Source organism: Mesocricetus auratus, unplaced genomic scaffold (assembly GCF_017639785.1).
Source record: "Mesocricetus auratus isolate SY011 unplaced genomic scaffold, BCM_Maur_2.0 Super-Scaffold_100018, whole genome shotgun sequence".
In the NCBI taxonomy this organism is placed as follows: Eukaryota; Metazoa; Chordata; class Mammalia; order Rodentia; family Cricetidae; genus Mesocricetus; species Mesocricetus auratus.
The window spans coordinates 32,692,480-32,714,677 of NW_024429199.1; the positions used below are offsets into that span (position 1 = coordinate 32,692,480).

Below are 22,198 nucleotides of genomic sequence, written 5' to 3' on the forward strand. Positions count from 1 at the left end.
ATAGGTGTAATATTTAGCCTATAAGGTTAATTGGATTTATTTCTATACTGTATACATAGAAATACTTAGTGTAGGGGCTGAAGAGATGGCTCAGTGTTTAAGAGCACTGGCAGTTCTTTCAGAGGACCTGAGTTCAATTCCCAGCACCCACATGGCAGCTCACAACTGTCTGTAACTCCAAGGTCTGATACCCTCACACAGACATACATGCAGGGAAAACACCAGTGCACATAAGATAAAAATAAATTATTAAAAAAAGAAATACTTAGCATATTTATGTATCATGTGGTAGGAATATGAATATTTAATTTTGCTAATGTTGTCAATAACAACTTGGGATAATTTTCTTTGTATAGTATAGTTTTGTATCACACATTGGGAATTTCTCATACAATTAGTAATTATTGAAATTATTATATTACGACTTATATCCCTGGAGATTTTCTTTGTTTTTAGTTTTATGAATTTGTTAATACTGTGGTGGATAATTTCCTTAATTTTTGAAATTATTTCTTAGGTAGATTTCTAGAAAGTAAACTTATTACTTTTCTTAGTATGGCATTTTGCAGATCTCAATACATTTAGACTTAGTAAATGTATTACTATTTTTTTTTCTGTCCCCACTGCAGTCTCTGGAATCTGTTTTGCGTCACCCAGCGGATAATCGCACCCAGATTCGGGAACTTGGGCAGACTCTGATTGACGGTGGGATCCTGGATGATATAATCAGTGAGAAGCTGGAGGCGTTCAACAGCCGTTATGAAGATCTGAGTCGCTTGGTGAGAACCAGACGTGCTCAGTGTGATTAGGTAGTTACTGGGCAAGCTGACCTGCAGAGAGCTCCCTCTGGCTTGGAGCTTCCATGATGGTGTTACACCTTGATAACGTCTAAATTGGTCCCCGTTAGTTGAGGCTTTGATCTGGTGAGAGTTAAAGGAGGTAGACAGTATTAATGGGAGCTTGAGGGTTTGAAGTAAGTATGGAAGAATAGGCCTAATATTGGTAGATCAGACACAACTTGATGATTAACAAGCAAACAAGCAAACACCCATATTGCTAGGGCTGGCATGGTAAATGCATGACTTTAATTCTAGCACTCAAGAGTCAGAGGCAAGCAGATCTCTGAGCTTGAGGCCAGCCTGGTCTGCGTAGGGAGGCATAGGTCAGCTGAGGCTACATAGCAAGACCTTGTCTCAACCAAACCAAACCAAACAAACCAAACCAAACCAAACCAAACCAAACCAAACCAAACCAAACCAAACAAGGCAAAACAAAACTAAACTTTGGCAGATAGTGGATGTAGTCCATTGGGAAAGCACTTGCCTAGCGTGCACAAGGCCCTGGGTTAAATTCCCAATACCTACCCACCCCGCCACAAATTTATTATTTCTATTTGTGAGCTATGTGATTTTTCTCTAAGAATCATATTACAGTTATACTTAAAAATAATGGGGGCTGGAGATATGACTCAGAGGTTATGAGCATTGACTGCTGTTTCAGAGGTCCTGAGTTCAATGCCCAGCAACCACATGGTGGCTCACAACCATCTGTAATGATATCTGATACCCTCTTCTGGTGTGCAGGCAAACGTGTAGACAGAACACTATACATAACAAATAAACCTAAAATATAATAATAACTCCTACATCTATATCCTGGGAACTACTAGGGCCATCAGAATTCATTAACTGTTATGAAAGCAACATCACTTGGTTCATATCCAGGTTGTATCTCAACATGCGTGATCATATCAGTGATAAGAGAAGGGGCATTGTTCTTTTTGTAAGAAAGTTGAGTCGATAATTAGGTAGCTCTGGCAGATTACTAAATAAGAGCTGTTGAGGTTTAGACTATCAATAGAACTGAACTTAATCCAAAGATGTGAGACAATTAGTGATGTGACACCCTAGAATTTGTTCTCAATTGTAGGAAAAAAATTTAGATATTTATTCTCTTGATATATATCCTTAGCACACATTAATATTGTTATTATTGTTTTTGGATAGGCATTGGTAACACATTTCTAATAAATAAAAAGATTTTTAAAATAAATTACTAGTTTGCCTTAATTTAAAACATTTCATGTATATGAGTGTCTGCACATAAGTACGTGCACTGTATGTGTGTCTGGTGTTTCTACAGTCCAGAAGAGGGCATGAGATCCACTGCAGTTGGAGTTACAGATGGTTGTGAGCTACCAAGTCTGAGGCAGGACCAAAACCCTGGTTCTCTACCAGGGCAACAACTCTTAACCATTGAACGGGTCCCCTAAAACAGACATTTTTACTCTCTGTTTTATATGTCCCATGGGAGATCTTTTCATATTCGTGTTTGTGACTGGATACATTAACAGAACGAAGTAAAAATGATTCAGCAGCTATGTCCACGAGGCCCTGGAAGGGCGTTCACACTTCTGTCATTGATAGCTACCACTTATTTATGAGGAAGGCTACAGTGTTGAACCAGTACTTTATTATAATCTTCATGGCCGGAAAGCACATTCAGCTATTTATATTTGTGCTGAGAGTTACAAAGGCAATGTCTGTCCCGTGCAGGCAGAGAGCAAGCAGATTTCTTTGGAGAAGCAACTCCAGGTCCTCCGAGAGACTGACCACATGCTTCAGGTGCTGAAGGAGAGCCTGGGGGAGCTGGACAAACAGCTCACCACATACCTGACCGACCGGATCGATGCCTTCCAACTGCCGCAGGAAGCTCAGGTATTGCTTCTGAGTCGAGCCTTTGTGATCTGAGAAGGAGCCCTCGTAGCCAGCTCCTCAGCTGCCAGAGAATGAACACTCTTTTTGGAACACCCTTTGGCTTTGAACTGTTCTTGTTCTCTTTAACATTTTATTAGTTGTGTATGCCTACATGAGCATGTGTGCACCATGTCCATGCCTAGTACCCCTGGATGCCAGAGGCGGGCACTGGAATGCCCTGGCACTGGAGTTGTAAACCACAGTATAGGTGCTGGGAAATGAACCTACTGATGAATCCTTTGGAAGCCAGCTAGTGCTCCTGATAGCTGAGCCGTCGCTCCGGCTCTTCTCACACATTTTCTACATTAGAAAATGACATGTTTTTAATTTTTATTACTTTTTGGCTATAGAGTTCAGACAGTTTATTCTGTGTAAACCAGATGTGAACTTCAGAAATGACATATGTGCGAAGACACACAGTAGTTTGCAGTGCCACAACCAATATTATTGTGTTTCCCACAGGCTTATTACAGTGTACCAAATACAGGATTATACACTGTGTGGCTACATTGAACTTCTGAATTATTATTACTTCCTGATGTACTTCGTTGTTGTCCTATAGAGATAGGGTATCATACTGTAACTCATGCTTGCCTAAAACTTACTGTGAGGCTGAGATCAACTCTAAACTCATAGCAATCCTCCTGCTTCAGCCTCCCGAGTGCTAGGATTGCCAGCATGAGCCACTAAGCCAGGCTTCTTTGTGTGCTGTACAAACACCACCCCCTTTCCCTTTCCTATCCTCCCGGTAGAAGATCCAAGCAGAGATCTCTGCCCATGAGCTCACGCTGGAGGAGCTGAGAAGGAATCTCCGCTCCCAATCCCAGACCTCCCCCGAGGGCAGGACCACGAGAGGAGGAAGTCAGACGGATGCCCTGCAGGTAATGACCAGACTTTCCCTTTGCCTTTTATATGTGGCAGGTATAGAAAAGCACAACAGAAAGGCTTGATTCCTTGGGACCTTTGCTCTGTACCATGGTGCAAACATTGGGTATGAGTGGGGTATTAGGGCTCCTTGTGCGCCTTTGCTCTGTATCGTGATGCAAATGATGGATGTAAGCGGGATATTAAGGACTCATTTGGTATCCTTGATCCGTACATACCATAATGCAAACAATGGGTGTGGGTGGAGTGTTAAGGGATCATTGCACCCATCCTCCTGGCAGTAGAAGCAGACTGTTATCTGGGTGATAAAATGTTGACTTTTAATTTTTGGGTTGAGGAGAAAGAGTGAGTTTGGCCTAGCATTAGGCTTTCTGTAGACCGTTCTCTGATCACAGAGACCACTTTACTGGGTAGGTTGCAGCACCCCTCAGGTGCTTAGTGGTGGGTGGTCCAAGATGGACTTCCACTCCTAACTTGTGGTCAAAGGCATTTGAGATCTTTGTTTATGAACTAGAGTTTCTTGAACGAGATGAGAAAATTAATGGACTTTCATTTCAGAGACACCATCTCTATCCAGATTTATTATTTTTGACACTGAGATACTGGGCGTTGCTCATCCATGGCACTGAGCAGTTAGTTCCTTTACATGATCAGAACCTCCCTAGTTCCTCTGGGTTTCCTGGGTTAGACTATATATATATATATTTTTTCCCCTGCCCCGGGTTAGCCTATATTTTGAGAAGCCTTCCAGCATTGTGTAATATACTAATATCTAGTGAGAGAGATCATGAGTGGCTTACATTTATATCTGCAAACAGAGGAAACTTCGAGAGGTTTCTACAAAATTCCAGCTTTTCCAGAAGCCTGCGAATTTCGAGCAGCGAATGCTTGACTGCAAGCGTGTACTGGATGGAGTGAAAGCCGAGCTTCATGTCCTGGATGTGAAGGATGTGGACCCTGATGTCATCCAGACCCACCTGGACAAGTGCATGGTGAGCCTCTGGGGGCACTCACATGGTCAGAGTCCAGAACGTCTGTTCTTACTCCTAAGCTCAGGACTTGTGGATGATGGAGAACATGTTAAAGAATAAGAAATGTGGCTCTCCCAGGAAAATTAGAAGCTATAAGAGAAATAGGAGGGGGTGAAAACCATGGTTATGGTCTATGCTGAGCAAGGCAGCAGATTAAGCACAAAAATAACCGGTATTAGAAAAAAACAAATGTGTAAATCACAACTCAAAATGGGAAGAACCTCTGCAGGATGCACTAATAAAATAAGCCTCCACCATCAGTTTGAAGTCACTAGACATACCATATCTAATGTGGATATCAGGAATATTATAGAGGAAAAGTAATTGCTCTGCTGGGAAAATCACATTTAAATCAATGTTTATACTTAAGATGGGAAGAAAGGAATGAGAAATAAGACCTTACTGTTTCATTCTTTGTAGTTAGTTGAACAGAAAATTATAAATGATGTTGGTGAGCGGATCTGAACTTAGCCTGAATGATGCCTGTCAGTCTTGGGAGAGGAGTTGGGGAGTTGTTGAGACTGTCATTTCCATTGTTTGTTTCTTACATGCATGGAAGAGTACAAGGAGCGGACACGTTTGAATTACGTGCAAATGTTGTGAGCATCTCTTTGCTTATTGGGATACAGTGGCAGGCATCACTGTCATTGACATCACAGATACTGGCTTTGTGTCCTTGAGGTGTTTTGGGTTGGGTGCTGATGTAGACAGAGTTTGGGGTTCAGGATGACAGGGATGAAGGCAGTTTGGAATGTGAACTGTTGTGGAACTCCGATTTCGTAGAATCTTGTCCTTGTTACTTTAAAGTTTTATGTTTGTTTTCAGGGAGTAAATGACACTCAGTGTGGTAGGTTTGCTTTCTCAGAGAGATGGGAGCAAGTAAATGTTAGGGATTCCACGTTCCTTCAGCCCCAGATTGCCAAGGGCCGCTGTCTTCCAGTCATGGGGTTAGAATTAAAAAACTACTCTTTGGGTGCAGGGAATAGAACCAGGGACCTTGTGCTTAGTAAGCCTTTGTTTGCCCATCAAGCAGTCTGCCAGCCTTACAGTGTGAGTCTGCGCAGAGATGTTCCAATTCACCTCCTGTCATTTCCCTTAGTTTTTGAAGGTGACGTGTTTATGATGAATACCAGGATTTCTATCTAATACACACATCTTGTTTTACATTTAAACAAAACCAAACTCTATTAATTTACTGTCTGTCTTATCTAGTTTCAAAAAGCACTACAACCTTGACTTCACTTGACTCAACCTTCAAACCACATTTGAAAAGGATAATGTCCTTTGATGTTCTGGGTGAGGTATTAGCTGCCCAGCCAGCTGTGCTCTGAGATGATGCCAGTTGGGGAATTTTCTGTTAACAATGTAAAATTTCCCTCTCTTTTAAAGAAACTATATAAGACGTTGAGTGAAGTCAAACTTGAAGTTGAGACTGTCATCAAAACCGGGAGGCACATTGTCCAGAAGCAGCAGACAGACAACCCGAAAGGCATGGATGAGCAGCTGACTTTCCTGAAGGTCCTCTACAATGACCTGGGTGCACAGGTGGGACACTTCTCTCTCTCTCCCTCCCCTGCCCTGCCCTGCCCTGCCCTCCCCTCCCTCCCCTGCCCTCCCCTCCTCTCCCCTCCCCCTGCCCTCCCCTCCCCTCCCTTCCTCTCCCTCCCTCCCTCTCCCTCTCTCCCGGGTTTCTCTGTGTGTATGTAGTTCCTGCTGTCCTGGAACATGATCTGTACTCCAGGCTGGCCTTGAATCCAGAGATCCACCTGCTTCGCCTCCCAGGTGCTGCAATGAAAGGCATGCCCCCCCACCTCTTCCCTTCTTTCTATTTCTCTATCTCTTCCTCTCTTAATTTCTATCATATTTTTATGATATGATAAAATCATATGCAATTAATATTATATTTGTTAGTAGTTATATTGGCATTTATTTTGATATGTAATACAGAACAATATTTATATTTTCCATGGCTAGTGACATTTTATGCTATTCTAAGGAAACTCAACAAGGTAATAGTTTCTGCATAAATTTTATTTGCCTTTGGATTTCTAATTTGAATAGTTTACTGAGGCATGGTAATGTCAGGATCTAATACGTGTTAAGTGGTAGTAGTCCTTGGTAGTCTACTGATCTAGTAAGTGTTAGGTGGTGGGTATTCAGGACTAATGAGATTATTTAGGGAGAGGATGTGGTGAGGGAAAAAAATGAGGTCATTGACTAAGTGTTATGAATGAGTAAAAGTGAGTTTAAAATGAATAAGATAACAAGATGTGATAGGCATATCACAGAGATGAGATCTGGGAAGCCAGGGGAGGTAGAATTTCAAGGATGAGTTCAGTCATTCATTTTGTGACTATTGTGATCACTTAAAAACGTCCACTGGATCTGCTGCCGTTGCGGTTGTTACTGAATTTAGCAATGGATGCGTGAGAAGTCAGGGAATAGTGCTACACTGTAGGAGAGTAGCTTTGATCATGTGATAAAAGCAGAGAATTGGTCTTTAAGGAAGGGGTGTGTGTGTGTGTGTGTGTGTATGTGTGTGTAACATGAGAGTTTTAAAAATGTTTGCCAAGAAGGAATGGTTATATAACTAAGAGTGAGAAGGAATGAATACTCAGGTAAAAGCCTTATAACTCCTTAGGGCCCAATTCCCCATGCAGATTGCCCTTATCCCTGCATGAATGAGATTGAGAAACTGTGTGAGTCCTTATGAGTTGACCTATGGATTGTTTTCTTCCTGATAATGCAAATCTTTGTTGGCATTAAGTTTGGTGATGATTGTACAGCTGCTTAGGCATGTCAGAGTCACAGAATCACCATGTAATTCAAGTGTTTCTCATTTAAATCTGCATTCAGGTGCTAGTATTTTAGTGTTACGGATTTTAACTGAATGCCATGGGAAAATATTTCAGTTAAAAAATACTAATATCCGTCTACGGCCATACCACCCTGAACGCTCCCGATCTTGCCTAAAAATAATAATATTCATTTGTGCATAAAAAAGAGAAACTGTACCATACCAAAGGAGTGAGAGAAACAAAGTGGGATCCCATGGTACTTTTGAGCTAAATTCAGTCTCTTTGTTATTTTCTATCATCTAAGAAACGTTCACCTCAAATGTGACATACCACCCCCCCCTTGCCTGTCATTATCAGTATACTTGTGCTTATCAAAGTAAGATGTCAGTTTATTTATATGTTAGGTAGTCGTAGTCCTACCCTTTAAGGTAGTTGAATTCTCTCAGCTTTTCAGCCATTGATCTGGTTTGAGAACCCATCATGACATTTAAAAGGTTGGTTAGATCTGTTACATTAAAGCCATTGTGTCCTTATTTGGCCTTGATCTACTTAAATTTCACGTTCCTTTATGTGGAAAGTTGGGAGAGCATTTCTCCTCTCAGAAGCTGTTGTGGATTTCATTGCATGACACATGTAAGGTCCCTTAGCACAGCACGGAATCTTCATGAAGAGGCTGATGAAGGGAGAGGATGTAGACTACTTGCCTAGCAGGCTCAAGGCCCTGACCCCAGTCTCCACCACTGTATAAATGGGGCATGGTGACTATGTCTATAGTCCCGGCACTCAAGAGATAGAGGCCGAAGGAGCAGAAGTTCAAGGTCACCCTCAGTTACATAGTGAGTTTGAGGCCAATCTGGGATGTCGAGTCTTCATCTTGAGAATAAAGAAGAGGCTGATGAAGAGTTAGTTCAATTCATTCTTCTCTCTGTCAGTTAGAAGAACAAAACAATAAGATTCATGGTGTATACTCATCTGCTTTTTAGGTCAGATGATTAGTAAGAAAACATGTAATGGGGAAAATAGTGCATTTCTCCCTAACCTGACTACCTCCCGCTGTATATGTTTTTAAATGGGACCCTTCCTTGAGAGGATGCTAAGACATCTTCTCATTCAAATTGTAGTGTGTACTGACTATTGTTTCCTTGACATTGTTCCCAGACCCTCCTTGTGTAAGCATTTCCCTCACATAGTGCTTAGAACCACCTTGGGGCTGGGCTGTCTCCTTCAGCATAGAAGTCAATGGTAGAGCCTGGCGGGCACAGCCCAGGATTTCCCAACACTTGCTCACTACAGCGAATGGAAATGCAAGACCCAGGTGATGCTGAGGTGATGGAGATAAAGGGCACGGATGTCTTGTGGTTGACTGTGAGTCCGTTTGCCTCCTCTGGATTCATTACCCTTCACGCTCATCTTCCCCTTCTGCACCGTGTCCTGGCCCCCATGTTCATCCGTGACTCATTCACCATGTCCTATCCCCTCCCTGCCTCTCTTGTTCAGGTGACCGAAGGGAAGCAGGACCTGGAAAGAGCCTGTCAGCTGTCCCGGAAGATGAAGAAGGAGGCCGACATCCTCTCTGAATGGCTTTCTGCCACGGAGGCAGAGCTTGTGCACAAGTCCACATCAGAGGGTGTGATTGGTGACCTGGACACAGAAATCTCCTGGGCTAAAGTGAGTTTCACTTGGGATGCACTGTTGGTGTCATACCTGTGGCATTTGTTTGGGACAATTTAAGTGGAACTGTCCTCCATTTGGGATGAACTGTAGCCTCTGCTTTTCTCCATTACTTTCTTTCTTGTTGTTCTGTTTTGGGGAGAACATTTTAAATAACAGTTTGTTTTCCGAGAGGGTTTTTCTCTGTACCCTGGGCTGGCCCTGTACTCAATGTGTACTGCAGGCTGGCACTAAATCTGTAGCCGTCTAGTTTCCTCAGCTTCTCAATGCTGGGATTATAGTAACGTGCAACTATGCTCTGCTAAAACCAACCATTTTAACTGTAGTGTGTGTGTGTATGTTTGTGTACTCTGTGTGTGTATACTGTGTGTTTTTGTGTGTGTATGGTTGTATTTGTATATGTATGTATAGTGTGTGTGTGTGTGTGTGTGTGTGTGTGTGTGTGTGTGTGTTGCGGGGGTTGATGTTGACATCCGATGTCCTTCTCAGTTGCTTTCTTTGGGACAAGTTAACACAAAGCTCGTTGATTTGACTGGACTGCTTTTCCAGAATGCTCCTGTTGATGTGGGAAGTCCTGTGATTATGTCAATAAAGCACTGTTGGGCCAATAGGAATGTAGATAGGTGGGACTAGGAGTCCAGGAGGACTCTGGGAAGGAGAAACACAGAGAGTCAAGATGTAACGCCATGGGGTAGGAAGCCCGGAACTATTCTCCGGTAAAAAACATACTTAGATTAACAATTATGGGGTAATTACTTAAGTCAGAGCTAGCCAGTAAGAAACAAGCAAGGCCAACAGCTTCATAATTAATATAGCCTCCTGTGTATTTATTTGGGACTAATGCGGCTCTGGAATCAGGCTGGCAGGAAGGCTTCTCTCAAGGAAAAGGTTTCTCTTTACATCCTGTTTTTGCTTTCCCAGTGCTGAAATTATGGTCGTGTGCTAGTGTTCCTGGCTTTTTATATCTGTGCCCAGGATCTGAACTCAGGTCCTCATCATTGTCCAGCAAGCACTTTACCAAATAAGCCCTCTCCCCAGCTCTGACAAAATACTCCATTTTCCCTCCAAAAGCACTGAACTCAAATGGTTCATCAAGGCCTTTAACACATTATTCTTGGGTGCCATTTGAAAATGTTATTTTAGAATTTTGCTACCTTAGCCAAACATGGTAGCACGTAGCTTTAATTCTAGCACTTGGAGACAGAGGCAGGTATATCTTTGTGAGTTCAAGGCTAGCCTGATCTAGATGGTGAGTTCCAGGACATCCAGAGCTATGTAGACAATGTCTCTAGCAAAAAATAAACACCTTGAAAATCCACGATATTTTCTTCCACTATTCAGTCTTTGTATTATATTTAATAATTTTTATGCCAATTAATGATACAATACAAAAGAATCGATGCAGGGATCATCATCATCACCTAATGTAAAGAAAACCCCACACAGCAGTTTCCTTTATTTGGAATGAAGAGTTAACTTGCAGCTTCTTGCTTCTGACCTGGCCACAGAGTCAAATGGGGGACCTGTTTTCCTCAGTCTTTTTCATAGAAAAGAGGCACGCGTGGTTGAGAGCATGCTGAAGAGGAACATGGCTACAGAAACCTGTGTTACACAAAGTCTCTCTGAGTGTTCTCTGTACATGTGTCCTGTGACCTCCATGAGAAAGGACTCTGATGTAGCTGATAACAACTCTCACCAGCTTGAACAATGAGTGTGGAGGGGACACTTTGGAGGAAGGCAGGCTGCCACACTGGAAAGAATATTCCAGTTTAGAAAACAGCTCCTGGAAAGGGTTATGGTGCTGGGGATGGTAGGAGGGATGAGGAGGGGAGAGAGGGGTGAGATTAGATTGTGTGAGGGTTGAGGAGGGGAGAGAGGAGTGTGTAAGCAAAATAAAGAACCCTGAAGGTCACCAGTGCATTCTGGAAGACTGAAAAAGGAAAGGGCCAAACTTGATTTTGTTAAATCCCATGCTTTTCAAGAAAATAGGATCTTCTGTGTTTAGTACACTTTGGAAATAATTCTCTTCCATTCTATTCTCTTTCCTCCCCTCGAGGTTCTTCCCCTCCATCCTTTGCTTTTGAGACCGGATTTCAGTATGTAGTTCAGAGTGGCCTGGAGCTCTTGGTGCCTCAGATGAGATTTCATGTTATGGCTTTTGTTTCTGTGGGGCTGGAGGTTAATCCTCGGTCCTTGCACATGCCATACAAGTGCTCTGCCAGTATTGTTAAATCTTTTCAAAATTGAACAAATATGTGTTATGATGATGATGATGATGACTCGTGTGTGTGTGTGTGTATGCGTGCATGCATTGTGCACGCATGCACATATATATGTGTGAGTGAATGTGTGAGTGAAGGCTCACTTGTGTCATAGGACAGATGTAGAGGTCAGAAACTAACTTTGAGAATTTGGTTTTCTCTGAACTTGGGTTTCCAGGCTTGCACAGCAAGTGCCTTTCCCTGCTGAGCCGTCTGTCTGGGCCCAGGTGTGGTCCAGGCTGGCCTTACCCTGGAGATCCTCCTGCAACCATATCCTACTGGCATGCACCATCACAACAGCCTTAAATCCTCAAATGTTATGTCTCATTTTTCCACACCCCCTGAATGCTTTGACTTTGCTATATAATGTCTGATTTTTTCTTTATAAACATGGGTATACCCATATATTTATTATATATTACTTTGTTTTATTACTATGTGAATGTGCACATTTTCTGTTTTGTACTCACTCTATATATATGCATACATACATTTATATGCACATGCATGCATACATACATACATACATACATACATGCATACACACACACATATATATGTATGTATGGGTGGGGGGCTGGAGAGGTGGCTCAGAGGTTAAGAGCACTGGTTGCTCTTCCAGAAGTCCTGAGTTCAGTTGCCAGCAACCACACGATGACTCACAACTATTCATAATGAGATCTGGTGCCCTCTTTTGGCCTGTAGGGATACATGCAGACACAACACTGTATTCATAATAAATCTAAAAAAATGTATGGGTGATATTGAATTATTGGTATTAATATTTGATGATCCTTTTTTTTTTTGGTTTTGTAAGTTCAGTGTTTGTTAAATAGCATTTTTAAAGATAGACTATACCTAATGGTGAGCTTGTCTCTTGTGAAGTATATTCTCCTGAATTTCCACTTACAAATTTGAAGTTGTGAGGCTGGAATATACAAACCACACAGAGTATTCTTGTCAGTGGGGTGGGAGGAACGCAGGTATGAAACATAACCACAAACCTTTTCAATGATGTACTTTCAGACTTAAGGAACATATTTATTTTATAACACTTTTAGCTTCTTCACTTAAATATTATGTGCAATGTTTAAAATAAAGTTTAAGTGACATTTTTATTAGGGAACTTAAGTGGGAATTTTACTCCATAGGTTAAATGTTATTTTCAATGCTCTTTCTTTATTATAAAATCCACTAAGATTGTTGATATATGCTTTAAACCTAGTTACTCATCTGTAATTGCTTCTTATGGTTCCTTCAGCCAGTTCTAGCCAGTCAGTATGTAATCACCAAAAGAGTGCAGGAAGTCTACACCGCACAGAGCGTGTCTGCAGATTTTCTTTTCCTCTCTCTTTGCTGGAGGAGAATGAGCGCAGGAAATATCTGAGTGCCTTTTAAATGCTTCACTAAGTGTCATGGCCACGAACGTTGTTTAAACCTTGATTTGCTTTTGAATTTGTAGTTTGTATCCTTCCTGAAATGTGAGGTGTTTTTTTTAATTATTTTTTTTTATTTTAAGTTTAAATTTAGATTAGAAACAAGGTTGCTTCACATGTCAGTTCCAGGTTCCTCTCCCTTTCCCTCTCCTCCTCCTGTGCCCCCCCCCATTATCCCCTCATTTCCCCAGGGAGGGTGAGGCCCTCCATGGGGGTGTCTATAGTCTGTCCTTCATGGTGGTGTCCATAGTCTGTCATTTCATCCAGGGCAGGGCCTAGACCTTCCCCAAGATTTCAGGGTGAGAGTGCATCTCACATTGTTGGATGGGAGTCCAAAGTCCATGTGTATACTTGGGATGAGTACTGATCTACTACAATGTTCACATAAGGACTTGGGTTCCTTGAAATGATTGTTTTAAATATTGATTTAAGAAAGCGTGCCACTGGACTCGAGATGGTGCAGCAGTTAAGAGCTCTTGCTTCTCTTGCTGAGGATCAGTGTTTTGTCCTCAAGACCCAACACCTGCCTCTAACTGCAGGTCCTGGAGATCTGACGCCTCCAGCCTCAAGGGCACACACACGTGGATGTAAATAAATATCAGGCTTAAAAGTATTTTTTTTTGAAAAGGGAGCCACAGTTCTAAAAAGATACATTGCCAAGAGGTGCTTCTATACATTGTTTTAAGAGATTCTGAATTTTTCATCACTCTCCGTTCCTGTACTTGTGCACTTTCCTGGTAAAACTTCATTCGTGTATGAATCCCATCATGGCTTCCCACCGTGGAGTGTTCCCACCGTGTGGTGTGAAACTGAAGCTCAAAGCTCGAATTTTGCTGCTTCTCCTCTGCCTTACTTAAGCTGTATTTCGCATCCGAATTTCTTCCAACTTTTCATAGTCCCTCATTAACCATTCTGACTTTGATTATTGTTTTGAGCATTCTCAGTGTCAGTGAGTTGAGTTTTGTAAACCTTTAAAGCAGCTAGGAAATCATTGACTCTTACGTTGCTGGTGAAGAAAAGGTAAAACACACAACACACAAACACACACATACGTACACACAGACTCACACTCAAACACAGACACACATACATACACACACAGCCACACACAAACACAGCCACACACACAGTCCCCCACCCCCAAGCAGACATAGTTAGGTACATTTTATAATATTCTGAAAGTCAAGTCTTTTTTCCCCCTAGAACATTCTGAAGGACCTGGAAAAGAGAAAAGCTGACTTAGATGCCATCACGGAATGCAGCGCTGCCCTTCAGCACTTGGTCTCAGGCAGTGAGTCTGTCCTAGAAGAGAATCTCTGTATGCTCAACGCTGGGTGGAGCCGTGTCCGCACCTGGACCGAGGACTGGTGCAACACTTTGCTGGTATGTTGTAGAACCCGTCACTGGTGATGGCCTCTCTTCATAATTATAGTTAAAGCATATGGCCCTCATTAGAAATCCAAATCTGTTCCACGTGTGTTCGCTTTTGTGTTGCTTTGCTTGTGAATTAACTTTCATATATTTATACTTTACTTTTCTATTGAAAAGGTATCAAATGGAAGAGTTTGCAATGCCTCTACAAAAGTAAAATATTCATGCTAAACACAAGTGCTGCATTTAGTGTTTTAGTAAATATACGTTCACTTAAAGCTGGTCATGGAGATGCACACCTACAGTCCCAGCACTTTAGAGGCCAAGACAAACCCTGTCCCCCCCCCCAAAAAAAAACAGAGCAAAGTAAGCAAACAAACAAAAACCCCAAACAAACAAACAAAAAAAACCAAACAAAAACAGCACCTTGTTCCGTCTCAAAAAGGTTAGGTCAGGTAGCACAGGCTTGTAACCCCAGGTACTTAGATGACTGAGGTAGGAAAATCACAACTTGAAGGTCTGCACACAGAGAAAATTCACCTTAGTAAGACCCTGTGGTAAAAGTAAAAAGTAGCAAGAAGGCCGGGGAGTGTGAGGTCCTAGGTTCAACCCCCAGAACTGTAAAGCAATAGCTCCTCCCTCCAAAAACCCAAACCCCAAACCAGCCAACTACTGGAAAGTAGGTAACAAACACAACTGTTCTTTGTTGTCCGCTGTGTGGGACACACAGTGTGCTCTTTGATGGCCTTTTACATCTCTTCTGAGATCAACACCTTAACGTGTCATGTAATTAGCATTATTTTTTTCCTCGGTAGAACCATCAGAATCAGCTGGAGATATTTGATGGACACGTCGCTCACATCAGTACCTGGCTTTATCAAGCTGAAGCGCTGCTGGATGAGATTGAAAAAAAACCAGCAAGTAAACAGGAAGAAGTCGTGAAGGTAGTCAACCTCAAGAGTCCCGTGGGATGATTTGTTGTGGTCTCTTCTCTTGTGCTGGTGCTGTTAGTTGTGTGCGGGGAGTTCTCATACAGTTTGCATTTTTTTTTTTTTTTTTTTTTTTTGGTTTTACGAGACAGGGTTTCTCTGTATTGTTTTGGAGGCTGTTGGTCCAGCCCGGCCTCGAACTCACAGGGATCTGCCTGCCTCTGCCTCCCGAGTGCTGGGATTAAAGGCATGTGCCACCACCACCTGGCTGCAGTTTGCATTTTAACATTTGTGGTGGTGGGAGAAATGGAGATTGCTCATGAATTTTCTGTGACCAGCGCCTTCTCTGGTTGATGGCGCTGAAATGTCTTCCTAACAATCCCAGATACTTATTTTAAATACCTTTAATTCGTAGTAAGCATTGTACCCGTGTTTGTTTTTGACTTTTCCCTTGAGATAATTTTTTCTTTTTCTGTCAGCGTTTACTATCTGAGCTGGATGACGTCAGCCTCCAGGTTGAGAACGTTCGCGAACAAGCCATCATCTTGATGGACGCACGTGGAAATGCCATCAGGGGACTCGTAGAACCGAAATTAGCTGAGCTGAACAAGAACTTTGAAAAGGTGTCCCAGCACATCAAAAGTGCCCAAGTGAGTACTCACATTTTTGTAGAATACCGATTTTACCATGGATATGTCTAAACGGAAGATAATTTTGTGCCCACCTACTAATTTTTAAAGTAAAATAGATTTAAAAAAGATTTTTGGCAAAGCAGTTGGTGTTGTTTAGTAAACAACTCATGATATATCAAAGGGAAAAGTCCATTTTTTAATATGTGTATATAAATAGGTATTATCTAACCTTGCTTTAATTTAAAATATCTGGTACAGTGGGCCAAATATGTTTTCTTTCCATGCTCAGGAATATAATTATTCACTACTTTAAAACAACACAGCAAGACCTTGTTTTAGCTTTTGTCTTCTTTAATCTTGGCCTTCCCTCCTTACTGTCTGACTGAAGTCCATTTCATTTTTTTAATAGATTCTTGGGAATTTTTTGTCATTAAAAACTAATGCAGAGGAGTGGGGTAAGAGAAAGAACAAAGAAAGAAAATTAGCATCGTCCCCCAAATGATCTTTGCAAACAATTTCTGGTTGCATAACTATTTTTACTCATTGGTAGCTGCATCATATTAACATAGGAATTTTATAGCATTTGTATATGCTTCCTTGAAATGGACTTTAATGGTAACAATTTATGGTCTGTTATAATTCCCTAAGCTAATTTAATGAATATTGTGGGCCCTTAGGAATGTTGTGTTTGTTACATCATCTTATTTGTGTCTCTTGGCATCTGAGTTTAGAATTCATTAAATTGTGGAAGTTATATATGGTTGTTCCACAGACTTTCATCATGGGCCGATGGAAGGTTTGTGTGTCTGCAGTCAGGGTGTGAGAAAGCTGTTTTCCTCATGCTTGGCTGTTACTGGATATTACTTTTCTTCATTTATTTTTTATTAAAATTGCTATTCTGACTTTCATTTTCCCAAATATGAAGTTTTTCTGTTTAGACATGAAAACGTGGCACTTGTAAATATAATCTTCTTTGAGGTTTGCATATCAGAAAATCCAAGGGAATTCTGGTGAACCTGTAAAGGAGGCATTCTCTAGGGTATCCTTGAACTGGATGATGACTGGCCATCATTTCTTTCATTCTGTGGCAGGCATGGCTTGAATCATGGCCCTGTTGGTGTTCACCTTGGCATCTGCCATATTGTACTCCAAGTAGCCACAGCCAACTCATACCTCATGTCCCTGGTTCAGGGTTGAAAAATGAGTAATTTTGGGAAGCCCGGATTGTGAAACCTCCTTGCTCTATGACAAATAACATTAGAGTCATTTCAGATAAATGCTGGTTCCTGCTGTGGCCCCCACCTTTCAGGATGAGTTTGGAAAATCGAGTCAGCAGTACACTCAAGAGACCTCTTTTCCTTCCCTAGGTGTTGATCGATCAGGGCCCTTCATCCTACCAATGCTTTGGCCCGGCTGGAACTGTTGAAGCTGCTGGGTCGTTCTCTGACTTGGAAAGATTAGAAAATGACATAGGAAACATGTTGAAAATTGTGGAAAAACACTTGGACTCCAGTAATGATGAGGAAAAGGTGGGCTGTTTTCAAAGCCTACTCTCATTTTCTTCTTCTTTTCTCTTTTGCTTGCTTGTCCTGCTACATGTAACTGAAGAATTCCAGATGTAATTTAGGAGAGTCATTGTCAAAGCTGTCAAGGACTCGTGTAATACTTGAAGTTCATATACAGCACAGCGTGGTGGCACACTCAACCAATCCTAGCAATTTAGGCAGATGCGGGAGGAATGGGAGTTCAGGGCCATGTTTAGCTATGCCACAAGTATGAGGCTAACTTGGACTATATGAAATCTTAATCTCAAACAAAGTGGTGATGATGATGATGATGATGATGATGATGATAGAATCACAGTGACTAATGTACACCCTCTACTTCCTGACTAAAGGTAATCATTACTAAGGTGTGATACATTGGCTTTGGGATGTTTTATTTTGAAATATGAAGTATTTGAAGAAAATCCCAAGGGCTTGGGTCATCCAGGCTGATGTTGCTTGACTCACGCTGCTCTGTCTGTCTCATTAGCTTAGCTCTTGCACTGAGCAAAGCAGAGTGTTAAGTCTGTCCGTGCAGTCTTGTCTTTAGTAAAATTTTATTTTCTTTAAACATTCAGATGGATGAGGAGAGAGCCCAGATTGAGGAAGTTCTACGAAGAGGGGAGCATTTGTTACATGAACCCATGGAGGATAGCAAAAAAGAAAAGATCCGTTTGCAGTTGTTACTTTTGCATACACGTTACAACAAAATTAAGGTATGATGGGAAGTTCTGTGCAGCAAATAACTCACTTACCCAGGTTGCACCATCCAGGCCAGTGATATCATATGATCACGCGTGAAACCTGGAATATCTTCATCCAATTCAGAAGGATTTCCCACTTTATTTTTTTATTTTATTTTGGGGGAGTGTTGGCTATGCTATCAATATTTTAAGTTTTTAAATATCTGAATTTCTGAATCTGGTATAGGATGTCTTAATTTCTGGAGTGGGATTTGCTGCCCTCTCTCTTTAGTGGTTATCTTCTGATTGGTGATTTAAGTGGTGTTTTTGGTCAGGGCTCTGCTCTTTCTAGAATCAATTTCATTTGATCACTTTGGAGTCAGAGTAGATTCCTGTGTCTTGGCTTGCTGCCTATTGGCTGTCTTATTCTGCATGGGCCTTGTTGTATGATCCAAAGTGAAGATACCATCAGCTTCTGTCTCCAGCATGCTTCCTGTCTTAGTTGGTCCCCTTACAAACTAGCCTGGCTGTCTGGAAGGAGGAGACCGCAGTACCTTTATCAGTTATTTTCTTGTTTATGACACCATGTGAAGCAGGAATCACAACCACTGGGCTGCAGACTGGGGCAACTGTCTGGGAAGTGTGGGCCTTACTGCATGAGGACCTCAGATGTCTCAGTTCAATGCCCAGGACCACATAAAAGTGTTCATCATGGTGGCACAGCACTTAATCCCAGCGCTAGAGTGGCAGACAGAAGAATATCACATTTTTTTTTTTTGATCAGACAGTCTATCCTAATTGGTGAGCCCTAGGCCATGAGACATGACCAACGAAAGAACGTCTCACCAGGTGTGTGGTGTTCCTAAGACTGACACCTGAGATTGCCCTCTGCCTTACACACAAGTACAGCCACACACACATGCATAAGCATGTTTGGATATATATGCGCACCTGCACACCTAAGAACACATGCATGCATGCACATGCATATCCACACAATAAAAAGCCAATCCCTCCTGGGTGTCATAACACACATAGGTTTCAAGTTGAATTTAATGCCAGGTGTTTTCCATGGTTTTTCTGCCAGGTGAGAGAAAAGTGATGGCACATATGTGGAGGGCAGAGGACAAGTTTCTGGGTGTGGATGTAGGGCTTCAAAGTCAGGTCACCAGGTTTAGTGCCATGCGGCATTTCCCACTGAGCTGTCTCCCCATCCCCCTGTGTTTTTTTTTTCCTTAAAGATTTATTTATTTATTATGCATACAGTGTTCTGTCTGCATGTATGTCTGCAGGCCAGAAGAGGGCACCAGAGCTCATTATAGATGGTTGTGAGTCACCATGTGGTTGCTGGGAATTGAACTCAGGACCTTTGGAAGAACAGTCAGTGCTGTTAGCCTCTGAGCCATCTCTCTAGCACCCCTCCCCATGTTGTTCTTAATTGTGGGTATTGAAATTATTTGGAGAACTTAAACAAATGCATCACAACAACGGCAGTGGTCAAATCCATGCCTAAGGATAATTAAGTTAGAATATTTCAGGTTAGATAAATTCATCCAAGTGTACATTGTATGCTGAGCATACTCTCTCCCATAATTCTCTGCCCTCCCCTGCCTCACCCTTCCTCACTCCCATCATTCCCCATTGTTCCCCTAGAAGTTTAACTTCTACTTTCCTGTTATAGATGTCAATATGATTTTACATACTTTTTATAATGTTTAGAAACCACCAAGTATAAAAACGTACAGTAGTTTGTCTTTCTGACACTGGCTTAAATTGCTTAATATGGCTAAGTTACATTTCTTTTCCTGATGACCGTATAACTTCATATTTCCTTATGGTTGGAAATATTCTGGTATCTGTTTTCTTTACTCAGTCCTTTGTTGTTAGACACCAGGTTTCATTATAATTGGGTTACTGTACTGTAGTGAGCTCTAATATGTAGTCAGAGGTAGCAACCAGAGTTGCTGAGTTACTTTCTTATGTGAAGTGTCTTTTAAATGGCTTTTTCCTATTTGTTGACTGGGTTATTACTATTATGGACTATATGTATATGAATTTTTGATGCTGGGGAGGTGACTCGGCAGGTAATGTACTTGCAGTAAAAGTATATGGACCTGAGTTTGGATCCTTTGTGCCCACATATATGCTGAGTGAATTTGTCAGCCTGCCTGTAATTCCAATACATAGAAGGGAGAGATAGGTGATCCTCAGAGCAAGGCAGTTAGCTAAACTAGTCACGTGAGTCAGTGCTGGGTTCAACTGAAATGCTCTGTCTCAGTGAATAAGGTTGACAGGGATAGAGGAAGACTTCTGACTACAGCCTTGGGCTTCTGCATGCATGTATACATATGTATATGTACACACACATACACACACACACACACACACACATGCATGAACACCACACACAGAGACATGTACCAAAAAGAAGCTGTGGATAGGGTCAGTGAGATGATCCAGCTGTTACAGATGCTGGCTATGCAGTCCTGCCAATGGGAGGGTGATTCCTGAGAGCCATGGTGGAGGAGAACTGATTCCGAAAGTTGTACTTTGACTTCCACACCTGACCGTGGCTCACGTGCGCCTGCCTTCACAAGCACGCACACAGACGATAAAAGTTGAATTAGATAACAATAGGAAATGAATGAAGGCTTTATAAAATACAGATAGTACCCTCTGTTATATTGCAATAATACTATTTTGTTGGGTACTGTCATTTAGTTATTTTAACATTTGTGTAACCACACATAAGTCTGGTTTTCCTTTGGGGTTTTTAAAACTTGTTTTGCCTTCTAAATGCCCTCTTCTTTCAGAGAATCGATGAATAGCAATTCTGTCCCATTTCAGCTTTCTTCCTGCCTTAGTGGGTCAATAATGACAAAGTAGAAGATGTTATGAAATATTCAGTTCCCCTCTTATCTGTGTGGACTGTATTGTGGGGCGTGAGCCACCCCACATAGCATCATCGAACTTCAGAACTCTCTTGCATGTGGCACAGTGTGTTTTTGTTTCTGTGCCCCAGCAGCCTGTGTGTGGCTGTGCTGTGTCCATGCATGGGGGTGTGCGTGCAGAGTGTGCATTGGGGTGTGCATGCAGATTGTGCGTGAGAGTGTGCATGAGAGTGTGCATGCAGAGTGCATGATGTATGCATGCAGAGTGTGAATGGGAGGGTGCATGAAGAGTGTGCATGGGAGGGTGCATGCAGAGTGTGCATAGGAGTGTGCATGCATCCTGAGTTCCCAGCATCCTTCTGTCTCCTATCCCCAACACAGGGTTACAGGCACACGTAGTGGAAAGATGCAAACTCCCACTGAGTCATCTCCCCAGTCCTCCCTGCATCCTAATCTTCCCCATCCATCTCGTCCTCTTCTACTATTTTAAAAATAAAATTATCTAGAAATAAAGTCTAGGTCAGATCTTGAGGACATTTTTTTGGGGTAGTGGTGGCATAGGGCATTTTGATTGATCACCCTGGAAGAAAAATCTATGTGGGGAGTCGAAAGCACATTTTACACTGCCCAGCTTCTGCAAAGAGTAGAAAGGAACGGGACATCCCTGAACTGGGTAGCGCATGAGAACACCTTGATGGATACAGATTCTTTTTGCTTGCTTGTTTAAACTTGGATCTTTACAATGCTGTTATTGATTTGCCCAGCTTGCTGTAAAGTCTCCGGTCACTGTGGCCTTGCAGAATAATAAGCTGTTAGTGACCCAGCAAGCAGCCCAGGATTCCTGGCCTTGCCATTTGTTAGTGAGGTACAAAGGTGTATCAGTAGTTTCCAGTACTAAGATCCCATGGTGTGAAATGAGGACAGGTACTACAGAGATAAACGCCCTCCACCCAACTTCAAGCTCTTGTGGAGTTTCAGCTGCTATTGGTCTTTGAGGAACAGATCTGGCTAATGGCCAGAAGGCTGCAGCAGGATGATGGCCGTAAGTTTTCAATGTGCAAATATTGCTTTCATTATCCTTAAAGGCGAGAAAAGGGATGTGTGAGCCTAATTTTGTGGCCTCACTATTGCCAGGTTGGCCTCTTTAAAATCTTTAAAAATATGTACATATATATTCAGTCTTTATAAAATATTTCACATTTTAAAAAAAAATTTAGAAGTAGTCCAAGCTTGAGGCATTAATTACTTCAACATTCTTTCATATTTGCTATAACATATAATTTTCTTTCTCAAACATAAGTGCATACCTG

The 22,198-nt window shown here is 41.9% G+C and overlaps 1 protein-coding gene across 6 annotated transcripts in view; it reads left to right on the forward strand.

The window, feature by feature from the left end:
• The window catches only part of Utrn (utrophin), a 485,772-nt gene that overhangs the window by 191,625 nt on the left and 271,949 nt on the right, over positions 1-22,198 (forward strand). For all 6 annotated transcript variants that reach the window (XM_021224511.2, XM_005065869.4, XM_040758232.1 and 3 more), the window contains 11 exons: positions 630-779; positions 2,556-2,717; positions 3,509-3,637; positions 4,460-4,633; positions 6,062-6,217; positions 8,968-9,138; positions 14,042-14,221; positions 15,025-15,153; positions 15,618-15,788; positions 17,138-17,299; positions 17,893-18,030. In XM_021224511.2, coding sequence (XP_021080170.1) covers positions 630-779; positions 2,556-2,717; positions 3,509-3,637; positions 4,460-4,633; positions 6,062-6,217; positions 8,968-9,138; positions 14,042-14,221; positions 15,025-15,153; positions 15,618-15,788; positions 17,138-17,299; positions 17,893-18,030 — 1,722 coding nt within the window. The remainder of the gene's footprint in view (positions 1-629; positions 780-2,555; positions 2,718-3,508; positions 3,638-4,459; positions 4,634-6,061; positions 6,218-8,967; positions 9,139-14,041; positions 14,222-15,024; positions 15,154-15,617; positions 15,789-17,137; positions 17,300-17,892; positions 18,031-22,198) is intronic.